Source organism: Mustela erminea, chromosome 9, assembly GCF_009829155.1.
Source record: "Mustela erminea isolate mMusErm1 chromosome 9, mMusErm1.Pri, whole genome shotgun sequence".
In the NCBI taxonomy this organism is placed as follows: domain Eukaryota; kingdom Metazoa; phylum Chordata; class Mammalia; order Carnivora; family Mustelidae; genus Mustela; species Mustela erminea.
The window spans coordinates 79182444-79205927 of NC_045622.1; the positions used below are offsets into that span (position 1 = coordinate 79182444).

At 38.3% G+C, this 23484-nt stretch overlaps 1 protein-coding gene across 2 annotated transcripts in view; it reads right to left on the reverse strand.

The window, feature by feature from the left end:
* SLC5A12 (solute carrier family 5 member 12) overlaps nucleotides 1-23484 on the reverse strand; it is a 53954-nt gene that overhangs the window by 19140 nt on the left and 11330 nt on the right. For both annotated transcript variants that reach the window (XM_032359269.1, XM_032359268.1), the window contains 7 exons: nucleotides 22599-22666; nucleotides 18069-18223; nucleotides 17808-17948; nucleotides 11866-11995; nucleotides 10799-10887; nucleotides 7361-7473; nucleotides 1355-1422 (listed from right to left, as the gene is read on the reverse strand). In XM_032359269.1, the coding sequence (XP_032215160.1) occupies nucleotides 1355-1422; nucleotides 7361-7473; nucleotides 10799-10887; nucleotides 11866-11995; nucleotides 17808-17948; nucleotides 18069-18223; nucleotides 22599-22666 (764 nt within the window). The remainder of the gene's footprint in view (nucleotides 1-1354; nucleotides 1423-7360; nucleotides 7474-10798; nucleotides 10888-11865; nucleotides 11996-17807; nucleotides 17949-18068; nucleotides 18224-22598; nucleotides 22667-23484) is intronic.

The window sequence follows — 23484 nt, forward strand, 5'->3', positions numbered from 1 at the left end:
TCAACACGATGATACTTTCTTAATAGTAAATGTTGGGATAAGGGGAGGAAGCCATGGGGCCCAAGGCCTCAGAGTCAACCTGGAAATTTGGTCCCTGTGAATGTGTGGGTGGAAAGCTAGCCGCTGAGGTCACTCACACTGCCAGTTCTGTTGTGTGCATAAGCAAATAGCAAAGGACTGCAAAAATTGGGAAAAGATGATCATGCATCTGTGATGAAAGAGTAAGTTCTGAGCTTACTGGAGAGGGCACTGGGTTTCCGGGTCCACAGGTTTTTATGTAGACAGCTGGATTATGGTGTCCCCGGTCTCCCAGAACTATGCCCTGAAGCTCAAAAGGCAAAGAACGGAATCTACATAGGTAGTCCTTGGAAGGATCAAGAAAGATGCACAGCTCTGCAAACTAAAATACATCCTATAAAAATCAGTGGTTTCTCCTCACACATCCTTCTACACTTCGTTGAAGCAACATTTATTGAAAACATGTGCCATGCCATGATAATACAAAAGATGTTGAAATGATGCAAAGATACGAGGGGGATGGAGAGGGCTGAAGTAGAATGTGAAGATGGGCCTATCTACTGTTGCTTGGAGAGGTGGGCGATTTGCCGAGGGAAGAGAGGAGGCTCGGGAGTCGAGGGCCATAAACTCAGCCACTGACTGGTGGGGAGAACCTGAGCAGGATATTTTCACTCTTTTCTATAATCATCTCCAAAAAGAAGATGCTAGAACCCATGATCCTTGAGGCTCCTTCTAGCATGGTCGTTTTATGGAAGTGGGAGTTGGACAGATGGGAGGCAGTGAGAGATGAGCTCATATGCCATCTCCCCTGCTCCTTAACTGTGCGACTCTGGGACGATCCTCTCACCTCTCTACTTCTTAGTTTCTTCATCAGTAATGTCAGTATATTAATTATATATGTATATTAATGTCAGTATATTAATCATATATTAATCATATACATATATTACCCTGAGAGAAGTGATTAAATGAGGTAATACATCTGGAACTGTACCTAGAATATAGTTAACTGTTTAATTAATAGAGATTATTTTTATTTTTTTGCTATTATAATTATCACTTCTACTTTTATTTCAGTCATATAGTCTCAGATCTGGATTTTTAAAAGGGGTTCTAATTTAATTATGGTGTACCATGTCACTGACTTCCAGTAGTGGTTTTTTAATAGTTTCCCCTTCTGAAAGTAATTTTGGTTAAATTTTTATAGGTATGTTTCATTTGGACCTGGTATCAGGGAGTCTCAGCAAATGGTGCTTGGAGGAACAGGCAAAGTTTCAGTAAAGAAAGTGGTAAGAGCTGCTCTGAAATCAAAAGCATCTTTTCTCTCTTTCATTACCTGCACGACCCCCCCCATGAGGGATGCAGCGACAGCCATGGAGGTACACATCACACCAAACAAGAGACCTGAAAGAAAGAAAACTCGTGACCATCATCCAAGCTGGCTTTGAGGGATTTCTTGAGCTCCTGCCCATGATAGTCTCTGAGGCAAAACCTTTTGGAAGGGATCTCAGTGAGAACTATCCTGGCCACTCAGCCATCACCACTGGAGACTTCATTCCCAGTCAGGTAAAAGGAGCTGGATGGAAGCCAGCCTCCAAAGTTTTTCTCTCCGGGATTCAAGAGGAAAGCCATCATGTGAATGCAACATGAAAATGTGGAAAAGGCACCAGCCTAACCTAATCCAGACCCAGTTAGTGGGAGGTACTTCCAGTTTGACCACTCATCAAAATGTAGCTGAGGAAGTTACTGACCTTTCTGGGATACAGACAGTTCTTCATCTTTAAGACGGTTGAATATCTATATCTTTTACCTCACAACATTTGAAGCTCTGGAAAATTTTTCTAATTTTTTCCTTTAGTGCTTTATTCTTACCACTCTTCTGAGTATATTGTGATATATTATATTATTTGTTTTCATATTTACATAGGAGAGCCCCAAGAGCCATCAGAGTACCAACTCTGAAGCATCTCACGCAGGGCCCCGAGGACCAATGGAGATCGCTGAGTGAAGAAGCAGATGCGTCTTAGTCGTCTTTTTAAGAAGATGAGTTCTTTTAAACCATCTTTTTAAAAAAAATTTTTGTTTTGTACATCTTTATTTAAAAATCATCTTAAAACCTCATTCATTTCCCATTATAACCCCTAAACTAAATAAGAGAGGGAGAAAGAGACAAGGAGTTGGAGATATAGACAGAGATACAGTGACAGAAATGGAGAGAAAATGATTTTGTTTATTCTGTTTGAAATGATCTGCCAGCTAAATATCTTGCTCAGTTCCCAACATGACCTGTCATAGTGCAGAGTACTGACCATATGTCAGACACTTGGCCAGTGCTAGAGTTTTCAAGGCAGCACCTGATTCCTGTCCTAAGGATCTCACATTCTAGTAATGGATTACATGTAAATAGTATATCCAGCAGTGTCAGGTACCTAGAAAGTACTGTGTGTTTGCTGCTGCTGCTGTTATTATTATTATTATTATTATTATTATTACTGTATTTCAGGTTTGAATCATGATATTCATGATATTTATTATCAGGAACCCCCTCTTAAAACGAAATCATGCTGCCAACTTCCAATGTGATACTTTCCAACTTCTCAATGAGCCAGAAAAATAAGGAAGCTCACAACAACCCTAAAAACCAAGTTTGATCAATCAAAACATTTTGGGATTCTAAAATTGTTCCCATTATCCTTAAAGAGGGTAGATTGGATTGGGAAACAACAATGTCTGCCCTGACTCTGAACTGCTTCATGAATAAGGAGAACTCTGTGTACCTGAAAAAAAATAACAAAAGACATGTTTTCTGTCTACTACTGACTTTCCTTCTGCTGGGCCAACAGTTATCTGTTCAAATGAAACTCTAGGCAGTCATCCGTCAATCCAGAGGTTCTAATTTTTTGTGCTGACTAGAGAATGATTCATTCCCCTTCTCCCCCAAATATTATACTTCCACCAGATTACAATTAATAGCAACTGGCGAGGCAGGAAATTTAGGGGAAATTGGTGGGAGGGTTCCATAGATATCTGGAGAGTACGGCACCTCAAACAAAACAGTAAATGTGGGAGGGAGAGAAAGTTCAATGCTATGGATTTTCTAAATGTCACAATAGCTCAAAGAATCAGACAATAAACCACGGGCATAAACCAGGATATTTCTGAATATCTTAGAAATTGGGACTTGTACTGGGAATAATGCCCCTCTACCTGCTATTAGCATTAATCCATTTGGCAAGGTAGTGAAAAGAATTAAGGCGATTCACCTGCCTAGTTAACAAACGTGGTCAGCATTGATCTCTCCTTGTTCAAGCATACGTAGAAAGAAAAAAGAAATGTGGGATCCATAGCAGAATATTGCCAAACAAAGGCATGCATATATTAACCTAAAAGCTCAAATGCACAGTATGCTTTTCTAGAAATAATTTACCTTAGGAAGCAGAAAAAAAAGGTATTTAGAAACTGTTTGGCAATTTTAATATGATGCAAAAAAGCACAGACTCAATGAAGCAAACAAGTTCAGGTCAAGAGCAAGTAAGTGAGGTGGAACATGGCAAGATAGAGTGCAACACCAATAAAGTTAGGTGAAAATGGGTCCAAGTGGGCTAAGGAAGAACTATAAAAAAATTAAAAATGAAAATTGACCAAGCACTTCCACTCCTAAGTATTTGCCAAATAGAAATGAAAATATATTCACAGAAAGACTTGTACAAGAGAACTCATAGCTCCTTTATTCATTATAAACTCAAACTGAAACACCCCAGGTCTATCAACAGAATTAGAAGTTTACAAAACTGTGGTATATCCATACACTGTCATACTACTCAGAAATAAAAAGGGATGAGCGACTGATATACAAACAACATGGATAAATCTCATAAACCAAAACATGCTGAGTGAAAGGAGTCTTACCAAAAACAGCATGTACTGTGTGATTTCTTGTATATGACATCCTAGAACAGGTAAAACTAATCTATGGTGGAAAATATCAGAATAGTGCTTGCCCCGGGTCAGGGAGTGGGGGGATGTTGGTGGAGGGATTGACTGTAATAAACAAGAGAGAACTTGCCAAGGTAATGATGATTCTCATCTGTAGTGGTTGAGTTACACAGTTATGTGCATTTGTCAAAACTCAGCAAATGTGTACTTAACGTTTGTCTATATTATTATAGGTAGATTTTACATAAGAATTTTTAAGCAAGTATTCAAATTCTAGTTAATAATGTGTATGCTAAAATAATTAGGGGGAAGTGTACTGATGTCTGCAATTTACTTTTAAATGTATGAAATATAGGGGCTCCTGGGTGGCTCAGTGGGTTAAAGCCTCTGCCTTTAGCTCAGGTCACAATCCCAGGGTTCTGGGATGGAGCCCCGCATCCACCTCTCTGCTCAGCTGGGAGCCTGCCTCCCCCTCCCTCTGTCTGCCTCTCTGCCTATTTGTGATCTCTGTCTGTCAAATAAATAAACAAAATCTTTTAAAAATAAATAAATGTATGAAATATATGATTTATTAATGGATGGATAAGGAGCTGGATGGATATATGAAAAAGTAAGATTAGGACAATATTAATGGAGAATCTAGGGGAGATATATATATATATACATATATATATATTTATGGTAAATGTCTTTAAATTTTGCTGTAATATTGAGTTTATATAATGTAAGGTACAAAATGTAATCCCAGAATTAAAATCATTATTGTTAAGAAATTTACTTTGTGGAGAACTCAAAGTAACATCAAGAGAAAACTTGAGTTCTTCAAGTGTGCAGAGAAAAAGAACAAAGTTGTGAAAATAAGAGAGTAAATAAAGCATATGGAGAACTCACAACCCAAATTGGAAGAACATTTAAGAATAAGAAGGTAATAAAACTCAGTATTTTCAGACACTTACTAGAAAACCAGTTAGAATTCTGAGAACCAACAAGGGTTGGGTAAATGGCCAGATCGGTGCTCTCTACAAAACAAAGGAGAAACTATAGGATTTCCACTTTGATGATTAATGGTTTGGAAGATACTATGGAGAAAGCATCCCATTCATAATGTCAAAGAAAGAAGAAAGAAAAAGGAAAAGTAGAAGAAGGGCGAGGAGGAAAAGCTGAAGGAGGAAGATGTGGGTGTAATTAACATCTAGGATAGAAAACACAAAACTACTAAGTAGAAAAATGCCATTGCTAGATAGAAAGCTTATGAAGATGTTAACTCTTCCTGCAAAACATTTTTAGATTTAATGCAATCCCATTGGGATGGAGGTACAACTAGATGATATACAGTAAAGTATTTTAAAGTCAATCTAAAAGCATAAATAAACATGTATAACCCAAAGTTTGATTTTGCAGGAAAAAAAGTAAAGAAAATCAACAATAAAAAAAATTAATTTTAAACTAAAAGAAAAGTGATAAGATTTCCTCTGGCAGATATATTAAATAAAATACTATGAAACTATAATATAGGGGCACCTGGGTGGCTCAGTGGGTTAAAGCCTCTGCTTTCGGCTCAGGTCATGATCCCAGGGTCCTGGGATCCAGCCCCGTGTCGGACTCTGCTTCTCAGGGAGCCTGCTTCCTCCCCTCTCTCTCTCTGCCTGCCTCTCTGCCTACTTGTGATCTCTCTCTCTCTCAAATAAATCTTAAAAAAAAAAAAACCTATAGTATACAAGATGGTATTTATCCTACAACTGATAATTTAATTAAATGAAAATAATCTATACGATCCTTAAATCCTTACAGATGAAAGAATCTTATATTGTATATTATCATTACTGAAATATTAACAACCAGTGGAGATTATTGGATTAGTGATACTTAGAAAATTGGCCATATAATTGAAAAGAACAATTTATGTCCTCATCATAAATCATAGATCAAATAATTTGAATACATTTAATATTAAATGTGAAATATAAAATTATTTACAATCCAGAAAAAAATAAGGATATCTGTAAGTGGGTTTTGAATGGGAAGAAATATGTAAGCATAAAAAAATGGATAGAATAGTAAAAGAAATTATACATATATTTGACCAAATATGTATTTATAATTTCTGTACACCAAAAATGTATTTTAAAAAATCTGGGGGATATTCTACAACATAAGAAGGTCACATTTCCTTTATACAGGAAGAGATTTCACAGGCAAAATTTCTGATATCTCATCAAGAAACAGCATAGATTTTTCACAAAAAATATAAATGTTATTCATCATCCGAAAAATGTTCAAATTCACTATAAATAAAAAAATGTAAATTAAAGCAAAAATGTGATGTTATTTTGTCCATGAATTTGGCCAATTTTTAAAAATACTAAGGTAAAGGGCACAGAGAAATATGTCACTACTCACTGCTGCCACACACAAATATTATTAATTGGACCATGTTAGAAATATTTTTCAAAACATAAATCCAGAACTGTAAATGAATTTGTGTTATTTGACCTGGTAATTTTTTTGGATGTTTTTTGCTTAGGAAAAAATTATAGATCCAACAAAGATTAATGTATATGGGTATCATCATGATGTTACAAAAAATTGAAAAATATTCTAAAAAGTAACAACATAAAAATAAAAAAGTAAGGCATTTTGTAGACTATCAAGCACACATTCAAAAACCATGTGTTCAAATACTGTATAAATGACACAGGAAAATTCTCGCTATACTATCCTAGGAGGTACATATATTTTCTCCAATTACCTACATTTTTTGTAATAAGTGAATGAGCATGTAATCTGTTTATACTTAAAAAGACGCAAACTCTGTAAGACTACAATTCAATATGATGAGTGCATCAACATAATATGCAACTGTGTGATTATGCAAGGAACAATTATTCCTTGAAGTGAGGTTACCAGAAGTTGGGTAATAAAAAAAAATTCTCTAGAAAAGAATTTGGCATCATAAACTTGTCAAACCACCACGATACCTGAAGCTAATAGAACCCTTTGTGTCAACTGTACTAAACATAAGTATGTAAGTAAGTAAGTAAAAATTATAAATAATAAAAAGAAAAGGAAATAATCTGATTTTATTAGACAAATTGACTGACCCATAGAGAGCAGAACATGTTTCCATGTAGAGGGATGAAAATATGGTCAGAAGAAGGCATAAACAGATGTTGAAGTGACAAATCTAGAGTGTGAGATAAGGACAGAAGAGTGTCGAATGGAAGGTTGGTGAAAGGTAAAATAGCTGGTACTTCTTTCCTGTTACCCTCCTGACAGGTTTGGAAGTGTGAATCCTTATGTACAATTCCTCACACGCTCAGGGTGCATTTGGGCCCGGAGTCCTGAAGAGCACGTACCACATGCACATTTCATGACATGGAGTAGAAGGTGCCCCGGCTGTACCTACATAAGCCTTTACTGATCCAGGTGCTCATCTTGTCGGACAGATGGGGGAAACAGCTCTTGACAAAATCCTCAAAGGTCACTGTTGCTAAGGCATTGATGCTGGCAGCCACGGTGCTACAGGGAGAGAAAAGCAAGAACATAGTCCAAGCTAAATAAAGCTAACCAGACTGCCCCGTCATTCAGGGCAAATAGACAAGGCAGGGCTCGAGAAACAAAAACTAGATGCAGACATATTGTCCTTATTCTGGGGCCTCAGGAGAGTTAGGTGGCCTGCCTACTCACTCTTCAAAGCTGCCTCTGTGCTTTGTGCTCTTTGATTTCTTCAGACTCTATTGAAGAAGCTTGATGTTCATGCTCTAATACCTAGTAGTGCCCCTAACAAGACATTAAATGAATTGGCAGGCAGTAATGGGTTGTGTGTGTATGTGTGTGTGCGTTTAGGTTAAACTTGAGGCTGGAGGCAGTGACTGTCCTAATCCAGGTATCAGTAGAGTTTGCCCCTCACCATTCACTCATTCATTCATTCATTCATTCATTCATTCATTCATTCATACCATTAATGCATGTCTTCATTCTAGGTACCAGACATACAATGGTGAACAAGAAAAACATAGACCTTACACTTGGCAACACAGACATTCAACAACCACTTACACAATTGATCACAGTTGTTCAGAAGGAAAATAACAAGGTGCTATAAAAGTATGCCTTGCAGAGTCCTAAACTAATATGCAGTTAGGGGATTCTTCCCTTAGGAAATGATGATTAAGATAGGCACTGAAAGAACCCATGCAAATTGTGGGGGAAAAGATGTTCTAGAGCAAAAGAACAATTATTCTTAAATGCCTCTAGCTGGAAAGCTTATTGCATTCAGCAATCTTAAGCCACCCCAGGCTTAGAATGCAGTCAGTAAAGGAGAACAGAGCAAAAGATAAGATGGAAGATGGACAAAGGAAAAAACTACATAAAAGATTTGATATTCTCTCTGACTTTTCAACCACAGTCCAGTCTTATGGCCCTAAAACTCACTTTGATGACAGAGGACCTGAAAGTTGGGTTTTCTTTTCAGAATAGAATGAAATCTTATTTAATTTTTCATATAGACCAGGAATATTTTATTTAGTAAAATAGGTAACAATATTAAATTTATGTGAAGCAAAATCACAACCACAAAGTAAAGTTCTGGAAAAGAAGCAAGCAGATGAACAAAACCTGGCCAGTTGTTTGTAAATTTCCCACTGATATTCAGTGGCTAATTGTTTTATTACCCTCCAGGGGTCATCTGAAGACAAACTGGATGTTGGCAACAGCATGGAAGAAAATCCAAACTTTTTCTTTTTCTGTAATGCAGAATAATTTCAGCTGTAGTTTATTTTAGTTGGAATAGTTTCAGGTCCTTCGTATGCAAAATTAAAAGTTCCTTCCTTAAGTGCCAGTTACTGCAAGCAGAAATTTCCCAAGACCCAGTTCTGGGGAATTGAAACTGTAAGTACTTCGAGATACCATTCTCTTTTTCCTGAGAATCAGGGCATGCTGTATGTTTCCTGCCAGACTTCCCTTCTACCTGAGGCTCCATGAAAGTCAAATAAGGAAAGGTGTCCAGGTAAAAAGAGTCCATATTCCCAACAGCTTTGTCTCAAAATATATCATCTGGAAGTCTCACATTTTTGGGTTGACCCTTAAATCCTTTGAAAGAGTGGAAGGAAAACATTGAATTTGGCTCATATAGAAACTCTACTGGGTTGCCTTTTTAGTCAGGTATATTAGCCATATGCTGATTTCTCAGATTCTAAAACTTCTGTAAGATGATAGAGATCTCTCTTTAATTTTTCCTATCTCTCTACCACTCTCTCTTTATTGTATCTCCATTCCTGTATTTTCCTTTCTAAACTCAACATCTGACGTAAAGTTGTAGCAGAAGGAATGTCCCTATAGCATGTACTGTCCAAGTGTCCCTTTCTTAGAAGTTTTGGACTTGAGACCAAAAGATCCATCCATTCTCCTATGGGGAGATTATCTGTTGGCAATTGCATGTTCTGTATCTGGAGAGACTCAGCCTTAGAGTTAAAATAAAAAAAGGTAGATAAATAAGTAAAGCTCTATAGAGAGGGGCAAAATGAAAGCTAGAATGCCACCACTCCTTGAGGTTAATCCTCTGGTGCTCATTTTTTGGTTCTGAGTTTCCCTGAGATCTTAATCTCAACACCACAGAATAATACCACTTTGTGTTACTGAAGCAAAATCCTAAAAAGAGTGTAAGCAAAAATAATTCAGTAGTACACTAAGCTAGAATTACACCAGAAGGGAGTTAAAGTCATTATACAAGTTCAAGGATATTGCTAATTTGAAAATCTGGCAACAGATTAATATGCCAAAAGTTTACAAAATAGCCACTTCAAAAATGCCAAAAATTTAATAAAAGTCAATATCTCTGACAAAATCTTTCCTAAAAGTAGAATAAGCATATGTATTTTGTTCTTTTTTACAATTTGTTAACTTAAATGCATATTCTTTTTTAAAAAGAAAAATATTTTATTTATTTACTTTAGAGAGAGTGAGAGCATAAGCAGGAGGGGCAGGGAAGAGAGAGAGAATCTCACACTGACTCTGTGCTAAGTGCACAGCCCAAGACAAGGCTTCATCTCAGGACTCTGAGATCACAACCTGAGCCAAAACCAACAGTGGGACACTTAACCAAGTGAGCCACCCAGGTGCCCTTTAAATAAGTATTCTTAGATGTAAATAATATCTTCCAAATTAAAACTTGATATCACAGTTAATGGTAAAATCTAAGAGTCATTTACTCCTTTTCTCCTCACAAGAGCATACCCTACCACTTACAGTCTACTGCAGACCCATCAGGAAGAGAGGGACTTGACCTTGCACAGGCTTGACCTTGCACTTGGATACTACTCTATCCCACCCGGAAGGGAAGTGTCTCTTTCCCCTCAGCAACCACTCAGCCAATGAAAAGCCACCACGCTTCGAACTCCTGGTTTTCTTCAACCAGTCTTTTAGTCCATACCAGCCTTCCGGACTTACTCCATTCCTCCTCAAAAAAAGCAGACCTTTCCTTTGTTCCCCACACTTGCTTATGGTTTTGCCTCAGCTTACTTGTCCCATATTTCCATTCTCTCTTACTCCCCAATAAACCCATCTTTTGCTGGTAAGATAGTTGGGGGGTGTATTTTTAAGGTTAACGCTTCTAATGCTTTCCCATTGATCTTCAAATCCAAAGCACTTCATCAACTTTCACAAGTACAGTTTCCGTCTCAAACAACGAAGGAGAACATGCAAATGAACATGCAGGGCAGCAGACACACAATATGCAGTAAGTGGTGATTACGACCACCATCACCCTTGTCACCTCACTGTGCTTGCCATCACCATCGTCATTATCCTCTGCATCGTCAGAGTGGAGTGTTGTCTAAATACTAACCTCAGAGTTCCACTGAAGGCACAAGCCACAAAGAGTCCAGGCAGTCCTGGCATCGTGGAAAATATCTCCATGACAAAGTATGGCATCAGCTGAAGGGAAGGGAAGACCGGACAGGATCAGTGGTCTTAGCAGCAGAGTCTCAAATGGGAACACATCACTTTTTAGCAAAAGGAGTTGGGAAAAAAGACAAAAAGAAAAAAAAAAAAAAACTAGAGGAGTTTGTGGGGACTCAGGGTGTCACCCAATGGCAGTTGAGATTACAATTAATCCAACTTTGTGGAGCTGAGGTCCAGCTCCAACTGGAGGGGAGGTGAAGGGTAAGAAGGGAAAGTTGATATTAGGGAAAAGGGTGGATGAACTTCAGAAGGTTCAGGAACTTGTTTTATTTTTCCCATGTTTGTAATACACGCCAATCCTTTGCCTGTCTACCCTTAATGTTAGCACTTAAATCCTAACAACAAATGCTTAAAACACATATTCAGGGAATCTAGGAATTATGGTTCTACTTTGTAGTCAGATTTGTGAGAGAGGAACCCCACCGGGACATAGGGGACAGTGGAATATGCCGAAGAGAGAGAGGTGATGGTTCTTCTTCTCCATAAATGGAGTTTTTGAAAACACTTTTAATGTAGTATTTTGGGGTGATGGTGTTTAAGTTATGTTGAGAAGGCATGAGCAGAAGCTCTATAGAAATAAGGGTCATTCTTCAATTTTAGAATAAAGCATCTTTAATCAACCTTGAGACATACAGAAAAAAAGAACTGAAATGTCACATCAATAATCAAAGCCATGGGTTCAAGCCTAACTTCCACTCTCCTCAAACTTGCCCTGGCCCCTGGCCTTTCCTTCATGGACAAGGTGAGACATCCTTCTATGTGTTACTCCTCCATTTAGAACCTGGTTTGTGGTGATGTCACTCAAGAGGAGAGGAAAGAATTCAGCTCTCTAGGGGTTAGAAAGTGGCTTGAGATCCAGGTGGGATAAAAGGGAAGAACCCATATTACTTATTCATGGCCAGAAGCACACTCATCTCAGCCATTCCCCACTGGTTCCAAGGGAACACATACCTGATCTGGTGCTGAAATAATGCCAGAAGTCCAAGGGTCACAATCTCTGAAGTGGGAGTACATGATTAAGCCAGAGAAGACAGCGCACACCAGAATGATCCAGAGACCCAACAAGTTAAAATACAAGGCTCTAGAAAAGAACAAAAAGCTCTGTTGGTAGTCTCTATGCCATTTTACAGTATGATGAAGACATTACCAAAAATTCAAGGAAAAAATTTGGGGGGATTTTTGCTATATAAAAAAAAATCCACAGTCTTCAAGAATCATTACATTTTATACATTTGCAAATTTTTGTTTGTTTGGGAATGTTATACTTTAGACTGATTATTAAATTTCAATGAGGCACATTTTTGATGGCTTTCCTTTTGAAATCAGGAGTTTTTCTGCAAAAATCTCAACATGTAGTGTAAGATCTATTCTCTTGGATGAAATTTCACATACCGATCACTCATATTATATAACTCACAGTGATTTTCCCCCCACTCAATTCATAAAACTGTCAAAAAGCAAACTTACATTTTAACATCTTTTCTTCCAGAGGGATAATGAGATAAATGTAGAAGTAGACACATTTTGGAAATAATCACTTTGGAGATTGATTTAGATGAAATTTAAAGTTGAACTTTTTGTTTTGTTTTGTTTTTTAAGGAGGATAGAAAATATGCAAAACCTAAGGTTATTTTACCATATTCTGGGGAGCAATTCTTTTTATTTGTACAATAAAGATATGCTTTATTCCAGTGTGAGTGCTGTGGCAGTATCCTATGGTTATTTTGTATTCATTGTTGTGTTTGAAAGTCAAAAATATTACTAGTTTTCGGGGGTTTTTTTGTAAGGGCCTATTTAGCCAGAGTGATTCCATCTCGGTTAAACAGTGATTTTGTTGATTATGCAGTAAAACTTAAACTGACCCTGCCCCCACCCCAACCCAGGGGAACGTACTTAAAAGCATGTCAGGGAGACAAGGACAAGTAAGGCCAGGTGGAGACATCCAATCAGTAAACGCACATACTATCTCCCTAACTACCAAAGAATGTGGGCCCCGCATTTTGGGCGCCAATTCTGACCAAGGTGATAGGCTAGTTCAAATAGCTACTATAGGGTGAACTGTAATTCAACTGGCCACCCATGTGTGACCTAGCATGACTGTGCAACTTTCTCTGTGTGTTACAATCTCATTGGCCACTTGTGTGTGGCCAGGCTCAACCACATGGCCTTTGCTCTATGAAAGTTAGTCTGTGAGGCTGCGGGTGGTTTGCCTCTCTATAAGAGGTGGCCTTGAACGGTCGGTTTGATTCTTGATGCTTGGTGCGAAATAAAGCTTTGCTTGACGTGTGCTTTGTATCAGTCTTGCTCCTTTGATCACAGACCCTAACATTTTGAAAGATTTTATTTATCTACTTAGAGAAAGAGAGAGCACCGGTGGGAGGCAGAGGAAGAAGAAGAGAGAATCCCAAACAGGCTCCATGCCCAGAGCAGAGCTCAATGAGGGGCTCGATCTTACAACCTTGAGATCATGACCTGAGCTGAAATCAAAAGCCAGACATTTAACCAACTAAGCCACCCAGCTGCCCCATTGGTTTTCTTAATCTCAAGGGAGACTTGAAAGTGGGCTGGATTTATATAAACCACCTTATTCTGGAGAAAGTTTCAAAGGGCCAGAAGAGAAACAGTGGGAATTTTCTTGGATCAAGTCATTACTTGAAGGGAATCAGATACATCCACACTTAAATGTAAGGACACAAATTAATTTCAAAGCCTCTGAAAGCCCATACTGTACAGGTGTACCTAGCTTTCAGAAAACTCTTGAGTCAGTAGCAGAGTGGCGCAGCGGAAGCGTGCTGGGCCCATAACCCAGAGAAAACTCTTGAGTCAAACTACCCATTTATGAAGCAAATCTGGTTAAATGAGTCTCTCCTTTGGAAGTTTCTATTTCATACTATTTACATTAGAAAAGGGACTTATCCTAGAAGTTATTTCCTTGAGAGTATTCTAACAATGTTTCTTGTGGAGCTGTGTTGATTTGTTTGTTTTTATTTAGAGGGGTTGATTTAGAGATAGCCTTTTGGGGATACAATTAATACGTGAGGAGGTGAATACCCGTTAACTGCATTGTTTGTACTCTTGCCGTCCTCTTTTCTGGGCAACTTTATTCAAACCTTTACTCAGGCCACCTCCGAGAGAGCCCTCCCCAACCATCTTTTATTCAAAACAGTCCATCCCTGCTCTCTTAATCAGTTTCTACTTCTTATACTAGTTTACACCTTGACAGCACTTAGCATTATCTGAAATTGTAAAATATATACATTTGCTTTTTATTCGTTTCCCCCACTCCAACGAACACAGTGCGATAGAATTGTTCTGGCACATAGAAGACATGGAATTATTTATTTTTGGTAATAAATAATTGAATGACTGAATTAATTAGTAGTAGAAATTCAGTACAATATGATTGTACTCCTCATATCACTTATTTCTTTAAAAGAATGTTGGACCGCGAGTCAAAAGACTTTATTCTTAACAACCACCTGATGTTAAATAGGTCATGTGACCCTCTGAGACCATTGTATCATCTCTAAGAAGAGTGTTAACACACCTGCTCTCCTTCTATTATGGGACTAATATGAGGAATGAATGAGTTACATTCTGTGGAGACGTAGGTTATATGGCCATACATGCATATATTATCCAAAATAATTTCAAGTTATTGAAGTGGGAAATGAGAAACCAATGGCAAAATTGTATTAAATGTTAAAATCCTTGTGCTGTGAATTTTTCATTAGAAATGGACTTTGAGGGGCATCTGGGTAGCTCAGTCCTTAAGCGTCTGCCTTCGGCTCAGGTCACAATCCCAGAGTCCTGGGATCCAGCCCCGCATCAGGCTCCCTGCTCAGCGGGAAGCCTGCTTCTCCCTCACCCATCCCCCCTGCTTGTGTTCCTTTTCTCACTATTTCTCTCTCTCTCTGTCAAATAAATAAATAAATAAATAAAATCTTTAAAAAAAAAAAAAAAAGGAATGGACTTTGATTCTTTACAGAGCTAATTCTCCTACTTGTAGCTTAAACTATTTCATTGATTCATTCAAAAATATTTATCAGGCATCTCTTTATACCAGGCTCTTCTAGGTCCTGGGGTAGAGCTGTGAGTAACACAGAACCCCTCCTCACGGAGCTTAAATTCTGGGATTGGAAGCAGATCATCACTGAAATGAAATTAACAAATACAATGATTTTAGACGTGAATGAGGAAAATAAACTGAGGCAGTAGGAATAAAACAAAAGTGACTGGTGTGGGTGTGCTCATCTTAGCCGGAAGATGGGCTTGCAATGGGAAAGGACAGAAAAATCGGTATCAGCCCCTTCTACCTTCCTTGCACCACTTATGATCAGCAATCTTGAAAGATAAACTTGGGTCTAGAAACAAGAGGAGATGAAGTCAGGTTCCAAAGAGCACATCTAAAATGACATGGTGGGTGATATTATTTCTGGGTGTGAGGAAGGTCAAGAGGGCTTAACATCAATCAGTGATGTGAGTAATAAGTGAGTAAGTAATCAGCATTCCTGGCCATGAAATTATATGCATATATAACGAGTTGCTTCTGGTTTTAACCCATGGACACGTTCAGTATGAACATTATGGATCTATTTTCACCTACATATGTTTCAGTTTGTATTTTCCCCAGGTAGCAGAGCTTTTCCTAAACTCTGATGGAATGTTTTAAGGACACCAGGCTCTCAGATAATTGAACAGAAGCAGAGCATTTAATCAACATTCTGCAGAGCCTCCTAGGTGAGAGCAGATTTGCAGCTGGCTCCGAGTGGCCTCCAGCTGCCCCAGTAGTGACCCTGAGACTTCAGCTGGTGTGACAAATGACACATCCCCACTGCAGGCTTCCTTCCAGCTGCATGCAGTCCAACTGGACTGAGCATTTTGACTGATTTCTATTGTAGTAACCAAATCTATTTGGATTCTCTCAGAGAAGTCTGTTCTAAAGAGAAGTTTTATTTTTTCATCTTTCCTTATTCTCACAAAATTCCTGCCATAGCTCTGGTCTTTCCACAGAAGGGGAGATGGATGAAACCAGGAGCTGCGATCCTAAATGCTTAGGAAATTGTGTACATTTTTTCTCCATGAATATCTTTCCTTTTCCAACAGGTTTCATAGCCAGTAAAATCTCATGCAATAAATTTCAAACTCCAGGCAAACATTATGAATGTAATTGTATCAACTTTTGTTTGATTTAGAGGAACTCACTCAATGACGCTTAAAGATACACAAACACAAGCACACATTCAAGAGTACACACTACTACTTATTGGAGTTATAGGGGGAAGTTAGGCATGTTCACAAGAAAAAATAATATAACACAACACATAAGATTAAAAACAATCTAGATATAGTAGAGAATTATTGGTTATTTCACCAAAATATCCTTCCTTTTGGAGATACAATCAACTTCATTTTAAGGCAGAATTTTATTTTATTTTTTTAAAGATTTTATTTAGTTATTTGACAGAGAGAGAGAGATCACAAGTAAGCAGAGAGGCAGGCAGAGAGAGAGGGGGAAGCAGGCTCCCTGCCTAGCAGAGAGCCCAATGTGGGACTTGATCCCAGGACCCTGAGATCATGACCTGGGCCAAAGGCAGAGGCTTTAATCCACTGAGCCACCCAGATGCCCCTTAAGGCAGAATTTTAAATGAATTTTCGTTCTACCTATTTTTTTTAAAAGTAGGCTCTAAACCCAATGTGAGGCTTGAACTTACAACCCCAAGATCAAGAGTCCCTGCTCTACCAACTGAGCCAGCCAAGAGCCTCTAAATGAACTTTAATTTTAAATGAATTGTGTGATCCAAATCACACTTGATATTAATTACATTTTCAACAGTTTAGCTATTTGATATAAAATGATAATCTTGTATGGAGGGTATGTTAACATTATTTAATGTAATAGGATATAAATATTTATCAGCAAATTAATGGAACACTAGATAATGCCTTCAATTCTTCCTTCTGTGAGTGTAGGAAATGCATAAGTAATATAGTCTCTTGGAACTCAGATTACAAAACAGTGAACCATGTCCCAGCAAAGTTATCTTGTATTCAGTCTAAATAAAAAAACTATGCATTGAAAGTATTTTAAAATCAGTTCGGGAAATATTCACAGTGGTTGTTTCTCACTTGAAGAAAAGCTGAGGACATCCTGACAAATCTGGGTTTGCTGGAAATTTGGACAGAACAATGGGGATAAGATTCCATTTTAGACGCAAGTCTAGCTTACTTCTGTCATGTCTGCAGAATAATGCATGACTTCCTCCAATCCCCACTCTAGGGCACGGGATGCATTGCATGACTTGCAAGAGGCTTCCCAAGCTGTGTCCCTGCTGGGGTCTTTCAGTGCGAGCACACCTGGCAAGACTGGTGACTGCTAGATCAGCAAGAGCTGGATTGGCAAAAGCCCCATTATGACTTGTCTTATTACCTTGGCTTTCCTTCTTTTAAACCTCTTCTTGGAAAATTTAAGGATCTATCCATCAAAAGAAAAACAGTAGCTCAAGAGACCACAGGCTGAATCAAGTCAGTCAAAAGGACCATCTCATCACAGAAACTCTAAGGAGGCAAAATATGCTGTTTACCTCTGCATTGCCACCCAGGGCACCTAATTTCACCTAGTAAGTTCTCAGTAAGTGCAGGTGGCAAACGGTGGAGAGCAAAGGCAGGCAGAACTGTAAGTTCAAACACACTTCCTTGCTGAGATGGGATTAGTAATGCCTGCCTCAAAAAACTGTTTAGAAGATTAAATAAAACTTTCAATTTCTCTCTCTCTCTCTCTCACACACAGACACACACACACACACACACACACACACACACACACACACACGGAAGCATATAATAAGTACCCACTAGGGCAAAGAAAACTGAAATGTTTATTTATAACTTACAGTTTTGCATGTTTTTCTGTTTTGCAAGAGATGCAGCGCTGTATGGTGGACTGATTAACTCCATAGATCCCGAGCCAGGTGAAAGTTCCCCCCACTGAGATTGTCCAAAACGTGTGCCTCCTGAGAGGATCTACATCAAAGCTAGGAGGCAGAGAGACACGAGTGAACAAAAATGTTCTTTTGATGCCCAAATATTATTTTAGTCACTGAGATCATACAGCTATATCATTATAAAATATGGGAAAGTAGTATTGGACGTACTCGAATATATTTAGTCGAGATCCATTTGTCGAGTGCTCTATGACATTGTGCAATCCACCAGCATGAGCTGATCCTTGAATGAGAACTGTTAAGAAGCCCACAATCATGACCACCATCTGAAATGCATCTGTCCACACCACTGCTTTTAATCCTCCCTGAAATGGAGAGAATGGATGTGAATTCTCCGAAGGGAAGTCTGGAAGTCTTCCAATTCTTTATACCTTTTCTGCTGATGCAATACTTCTTTTCCTTTTGTTGCTCCCTACCTTCCTCCTCCCCTTCCTTCCTCCCTCTAACCCACCCTGCCTCCCTCCTTCCCTACCTCCCTCCTTTTCTTCTTTCTCTAGCCTGGTCTTGAAGAATGAGGGGGAATTTACCAGGTACGGAGGACAAGAGGAGAGGGGAACAACATGTGTGGAGGAGGAGGTGTATGGCTGCCCGGAGAAATGAAAGAATACTAGAATATGTAGATTGAGGTATTTACAGAATGCCCAAAGGGAGGTTGCTGAATTTGCTAGAGGCCAGAACACCCCGATTTTGACAAGGCTACTTAGATGATTTCTCAAGAGCAATGAGAGAGCGTTAAAGAGATATACATGAAGAGAGATTTTTACCTTTGCTTCTCAGTGGTTTCAGGGGTGTTTGTGTGGATAACAGATGGGTAGACCAAGGGAGAAAAGGAGCGATAGAGACACTCAGAGTTGATTTCAGTAGTCTGTGCCCAAGAGGACAGAGGTTTGAAGAAGGTTTGCTGCAGGGTAGAGATGGAAAGACATGGATGGACTCGAAAGAAAACTGGGAGGTCAAATCCACACAACTTGTGAATCATTGAATACAGATGATGAGGAAATGGGGGAATTAAGGATAATCATCTGGGTCCGGCTTATACAAACATGAGGATTTTTTTCTTTTGTAAATTTAGTGATAATAAATAAATTTGGGGGGACTGAGATGGTAGAATGCTGAGAAAGAAGAAAAGAACTAGGAAAGAATGATAGATTCCTGGCACTAATGGAGTAAGGAGTTTTAAGAGCTGGAGGACGGTCGAAGAGTGAAGTGAGCAGGGCAGACTTCGCGGAGGATAAATCTCACAGCAGAACTCAGGACAGCGCGGTGAGGCATGAGGTTAGCGGGCTGCTTATCGAAACTGGATCCTCTGTAGACTCCCTTGGGGAATTTGAAAACAAACAAAACACAGATGCCCGTGTCCTAGCACCAACCCCAAGGATTTCTGAATAAATTGAGGTCTGGGTTGGGACCCGGTCGTCTATATGTTCTGAAAGCTCTCGCAAGGATTCTAATGCACAATTCTAGTTGAGAGCACGTGGGCAAGAGGAGAGGAGGCGAGAAAGGCTGCCGGAGTAATCCAGGTATAGAATCCCTCAGGACTACAGCGAGGTGGAATGAGCAAATTGGGAAAGATGAAACAAAGAGATATCTAAAAGGGGGGGGGCTGAAAATGAATAAGCATTATGAGAATGGAATGATGTGGTATTTTTAACATTGAAAAACAGAATTATCATCCCCAGTTACTCCTCCAGAGTGTCAAGCACTCCTGTGAAAAGATGACAGGCTTCATCTTTATCTTAAGAAGAAAGACGACGTTGAGGTTGTCCCATCATTTCTTTTGAATTACCATGCAATTTCATAAGTAGACATTAAAGTTCTTGCCAGAGGCATCGTATTTGTATATTGTGTTCACATCCTGACTTGAAAAATAATCAGTGTTTACCTCCTGCCTCCCAAGTAATAGTCTTATGATTTTCTCTAAAGATATGAAGCCTTCCAAATCCACATCACAACATCAGATTTTAGTGATACAAAGACCAAATGTCACAGACCTCAGTTTTCGGCAGCTCCTTGTTATTGGTTATGTAAAACTGTGCTTAAAGCTGAAGTTCAGCTAGACATGAGGCAAGAGAACCAATCGCTTTATCAAACGTATATCAAAAGACAGATTATAGCCACCATGAAAATTTCTCTGTAACTCCTTCATACAGTGAGATACACACACACACACACACACACACACACACACACACACACACACACATACACACACACCACTGACCTATAACCCTGATCCAGCGGTGCCACTGATGTATTTAATCAGTCTGTGTTGTTTGAACTCGAACGTTTACTTCACTAAATGGCAAGCCCTTCGGTGGCAGGGGCTATTGTTTTAACCTCTTCAACTGCTTATTTTAGATATGCAACCATCCGCAGGATCATAAAGAGACTGCAACATGAGCAACACATGCTAGACAAATAAGCCACCCTTACAGTGAGAGCTGGAAGCTTGCAACCTGCCTAGAGACAGGAGAGATGGGACAGAGGTGTGAGAAGGGATTAGATGGGCGGAGGGACTCCTATGGGAGAGATTTCCAGCACTAGGCTAAGAGGCTTATACTTGATCCTGAGAACAATGGGAACTGAGCTGGGAATTGGGTCAGTTAAGTGGCATGAAGAAATAGGTGATTAAGAGTAATCTTCTGGAAGCATGCAGGCTGGAAGGAAACACTGAAACCAATTAAGAGGTAGCAAATTTAGTTCATTTTAGCTTATTGCAATTATTAAAATATCCAGACTTGCGTCTGACATCACTTTTTCGTTTCTATTTGTGCTTCCTCTATGCTTTTATCCTCTTCTCTTGCTTAACTCACTTGAGATTTTGTTTTGTCTTTTTAAATTCCTTTTCCACTTTGATCATTTTGCCATAAATTTTTAAGTTAGAGTCTATATTTAAAGAATGTCTTAATCCCTAACAATTCAAAGATGATAAAATTGTCAGATCAGATTACTGTCTTCCTGATTTACATGCTACTGTTGTCCAAATGAAGGTTATTCTTTTTCTTAATCCCAAAATTACATATATTAATAATAATTAGTAGTAGTAGTATATTTTATATTATAAATTATAATATATAACTAGACATGCATGTTATACTATACTATAAAGTTATTTTTTTTTCTTTTTTAAAGATTTTATTTATTTATTCGACAGAGAGAGAGATCACAAGTAGGAAGAAAGGGAGGCAGAGAGAGAAGAGGAAGCAGGCTCCCTGTGGAGCAGAGAGCCCAATGTGGGGCTCGGTCCCAGGACCCTGGGATCATGACCTGAGCCAAAGACAGAGACTTTAACCCACTGAGCCACCCAGGTGCCCCTAAAGTTATTTTTTAATCATCAAGCACCAAAAATTGTTTGACTGACTTATTAAATGTTCACTATTTTTATTTTCTTATCATTACTTCTTCTATCCAAAACTGGATCATTTTCCTTCTTCCCACAGTACTCCTCTAGATTTTTCTCAGAAAAAAATAGATTAGTGGTAAATTCTCTTGGTTCTTGACCATTCCTAAGAGTTAGTATTGCTGAATACACAATTTTATGTTGACAATTGTTTTCCATCAATGCTTTGAAGATGTTATTTCATTGTTTCTGCCTTCCATTATTGTTGCTAAGAAGCCTGGCAATGTCCCTGACAATGTATCTAGTCATCCTGTCAGATATGGCCAGACATATAAGGAGCAGGAGCTTATTTTTAACCTACGTAAGAGATGTGTGTCTGGAATAAAGCTATGGTAGTGAGAATGGAACGGAGAAAAAAAAAAAAAGATAACATTCTGTAGTGCAAAAGAGATGGTGGGAATTGCGTGTATGAAAAGGAGAGATAAGGGCATTTTTAAGTTGTATATTTCATGATCTAGTCCGAAGAGTCTCTGATATGCACACAATGCCAAAATATCTAGATGGTCTGCTCTATGATAATATAGGATTAATTTGTTATTCTCTACAGAGGAGGAAAGATAACCCAGCTTTCTGAAAACCAGTGTCATATTTTTAACTGGTTATTTACAGCCTCTGTATATGGGTGCCAATGATTCAGAAGGATAAAGCTTCCCATTGCAAAGCATGATAAATAATATATGCTCAATGAATGTTTGCTGAACTAAACTGATATTAACAATTATATAAATACGTTGCCAATGGCACTCAGATTCCTTGATGAAAAGCTGAGCATATGTTAAACCAAATGTTACTGTAATCCAAGCTTATCCATAAATAAGAAACAACAACAAGCTGTGGAATCCTCAAGTTTATAAAATACCAGCCATCCTTTATCATTCATACATGCATTGCATATTTCTCAATCACTAGGCAGCTATAATTGTATAAGCTATAAGTGTATAATTACGGCTCATAATTACCGTTAACAAGAACATTGTTTTCTTGCCGGTTGCCTATGGTCCCTTATCCTCTGAGCAAGAAGGGATTTCTTTCATGAAATCTTTTCTTTGCCATGGCTTTCTCAAAGGAGACCAGAACCCAATTCTGCTAATGGCACTGAAAGAATTTTAAATAAAAGAACAGCGCCTTCCTCAGGAAACTGTGACAGAGAAGCTAGCAAATTTCTATTTAATTTTGGAATAGCAATCTCTGTTTTAATTAGGTGCCCTGTTGCCAGAGATTTGCCCTTATCCCCTATTATGGAAACAGTGTTAAATACTTCTTCACAGTTGGATACATACCAGGGTACAGTAGAATGTGCAAACAATTCCTGTTGCAAACACAGAGCCCCAGAGATCAAACCCAGTCACTAGAAAAGAAGAAAAAATATTGAAAGAAGTTTCTCTGAGAAAAGTAGAAGAGCAAGGTTTATGAGAAAGTAGTCACAATATTTTTGTCAGTGTTCTTTGTGGGTCAATGGAAATCAAATTAGAATTTTCTCTTATTATATTCACCTCTGTTAAAAATTATTTTATTACAGTGTTATACTTCAACTCAGTCTATAATTTTTAGGTAATGTTAAAAGCCAAACCTTTCCTCCTAAACTCTGCAGCTCTGGTCTTTGCACCAACTGTTTGTTTGCTTTTTCTTTTTCTTTTCTTAAATTAAATCAATAAATATTTATTGAGCACTTACTATGTGGCAGATAACATTTCTAAACCTTCTGAACAACAGTAGCCCATCTGTAAGTGTGATTAAAAACTGTAGCTACTTCACAGGGTTGTTATGAGAATATGCATCAAAAACACATAACCTAATGCATGGCACACAGTAGGCACATTGTTTGCTTTTTCTTAACAAAGTTAGTCTGAGGACTTTGAAACCACCTAAACATCAGCCATGAATAAATGTGTCTCGATAAAGCACACAGCATGATTAAGCTGAATATTGAAGACTTCTAATATTATAGGTATTATTATGAAGTTTATTTTAATCTTTTTAAAATTCTTGTTTCTAGGATTCTATTCCCTCAAAAAACGGTAAGCATAAGTTTTAAAAAAAATTACTATGTGTACCTTTTACTTTGTACTTAGGTTATTGACTTCATAAAATCCCTGAGACAGGATCATAAATTATAAATGTCTTAAGTGGTTGTGTGTATGCAATACCCAATACCCGCCACTTTAG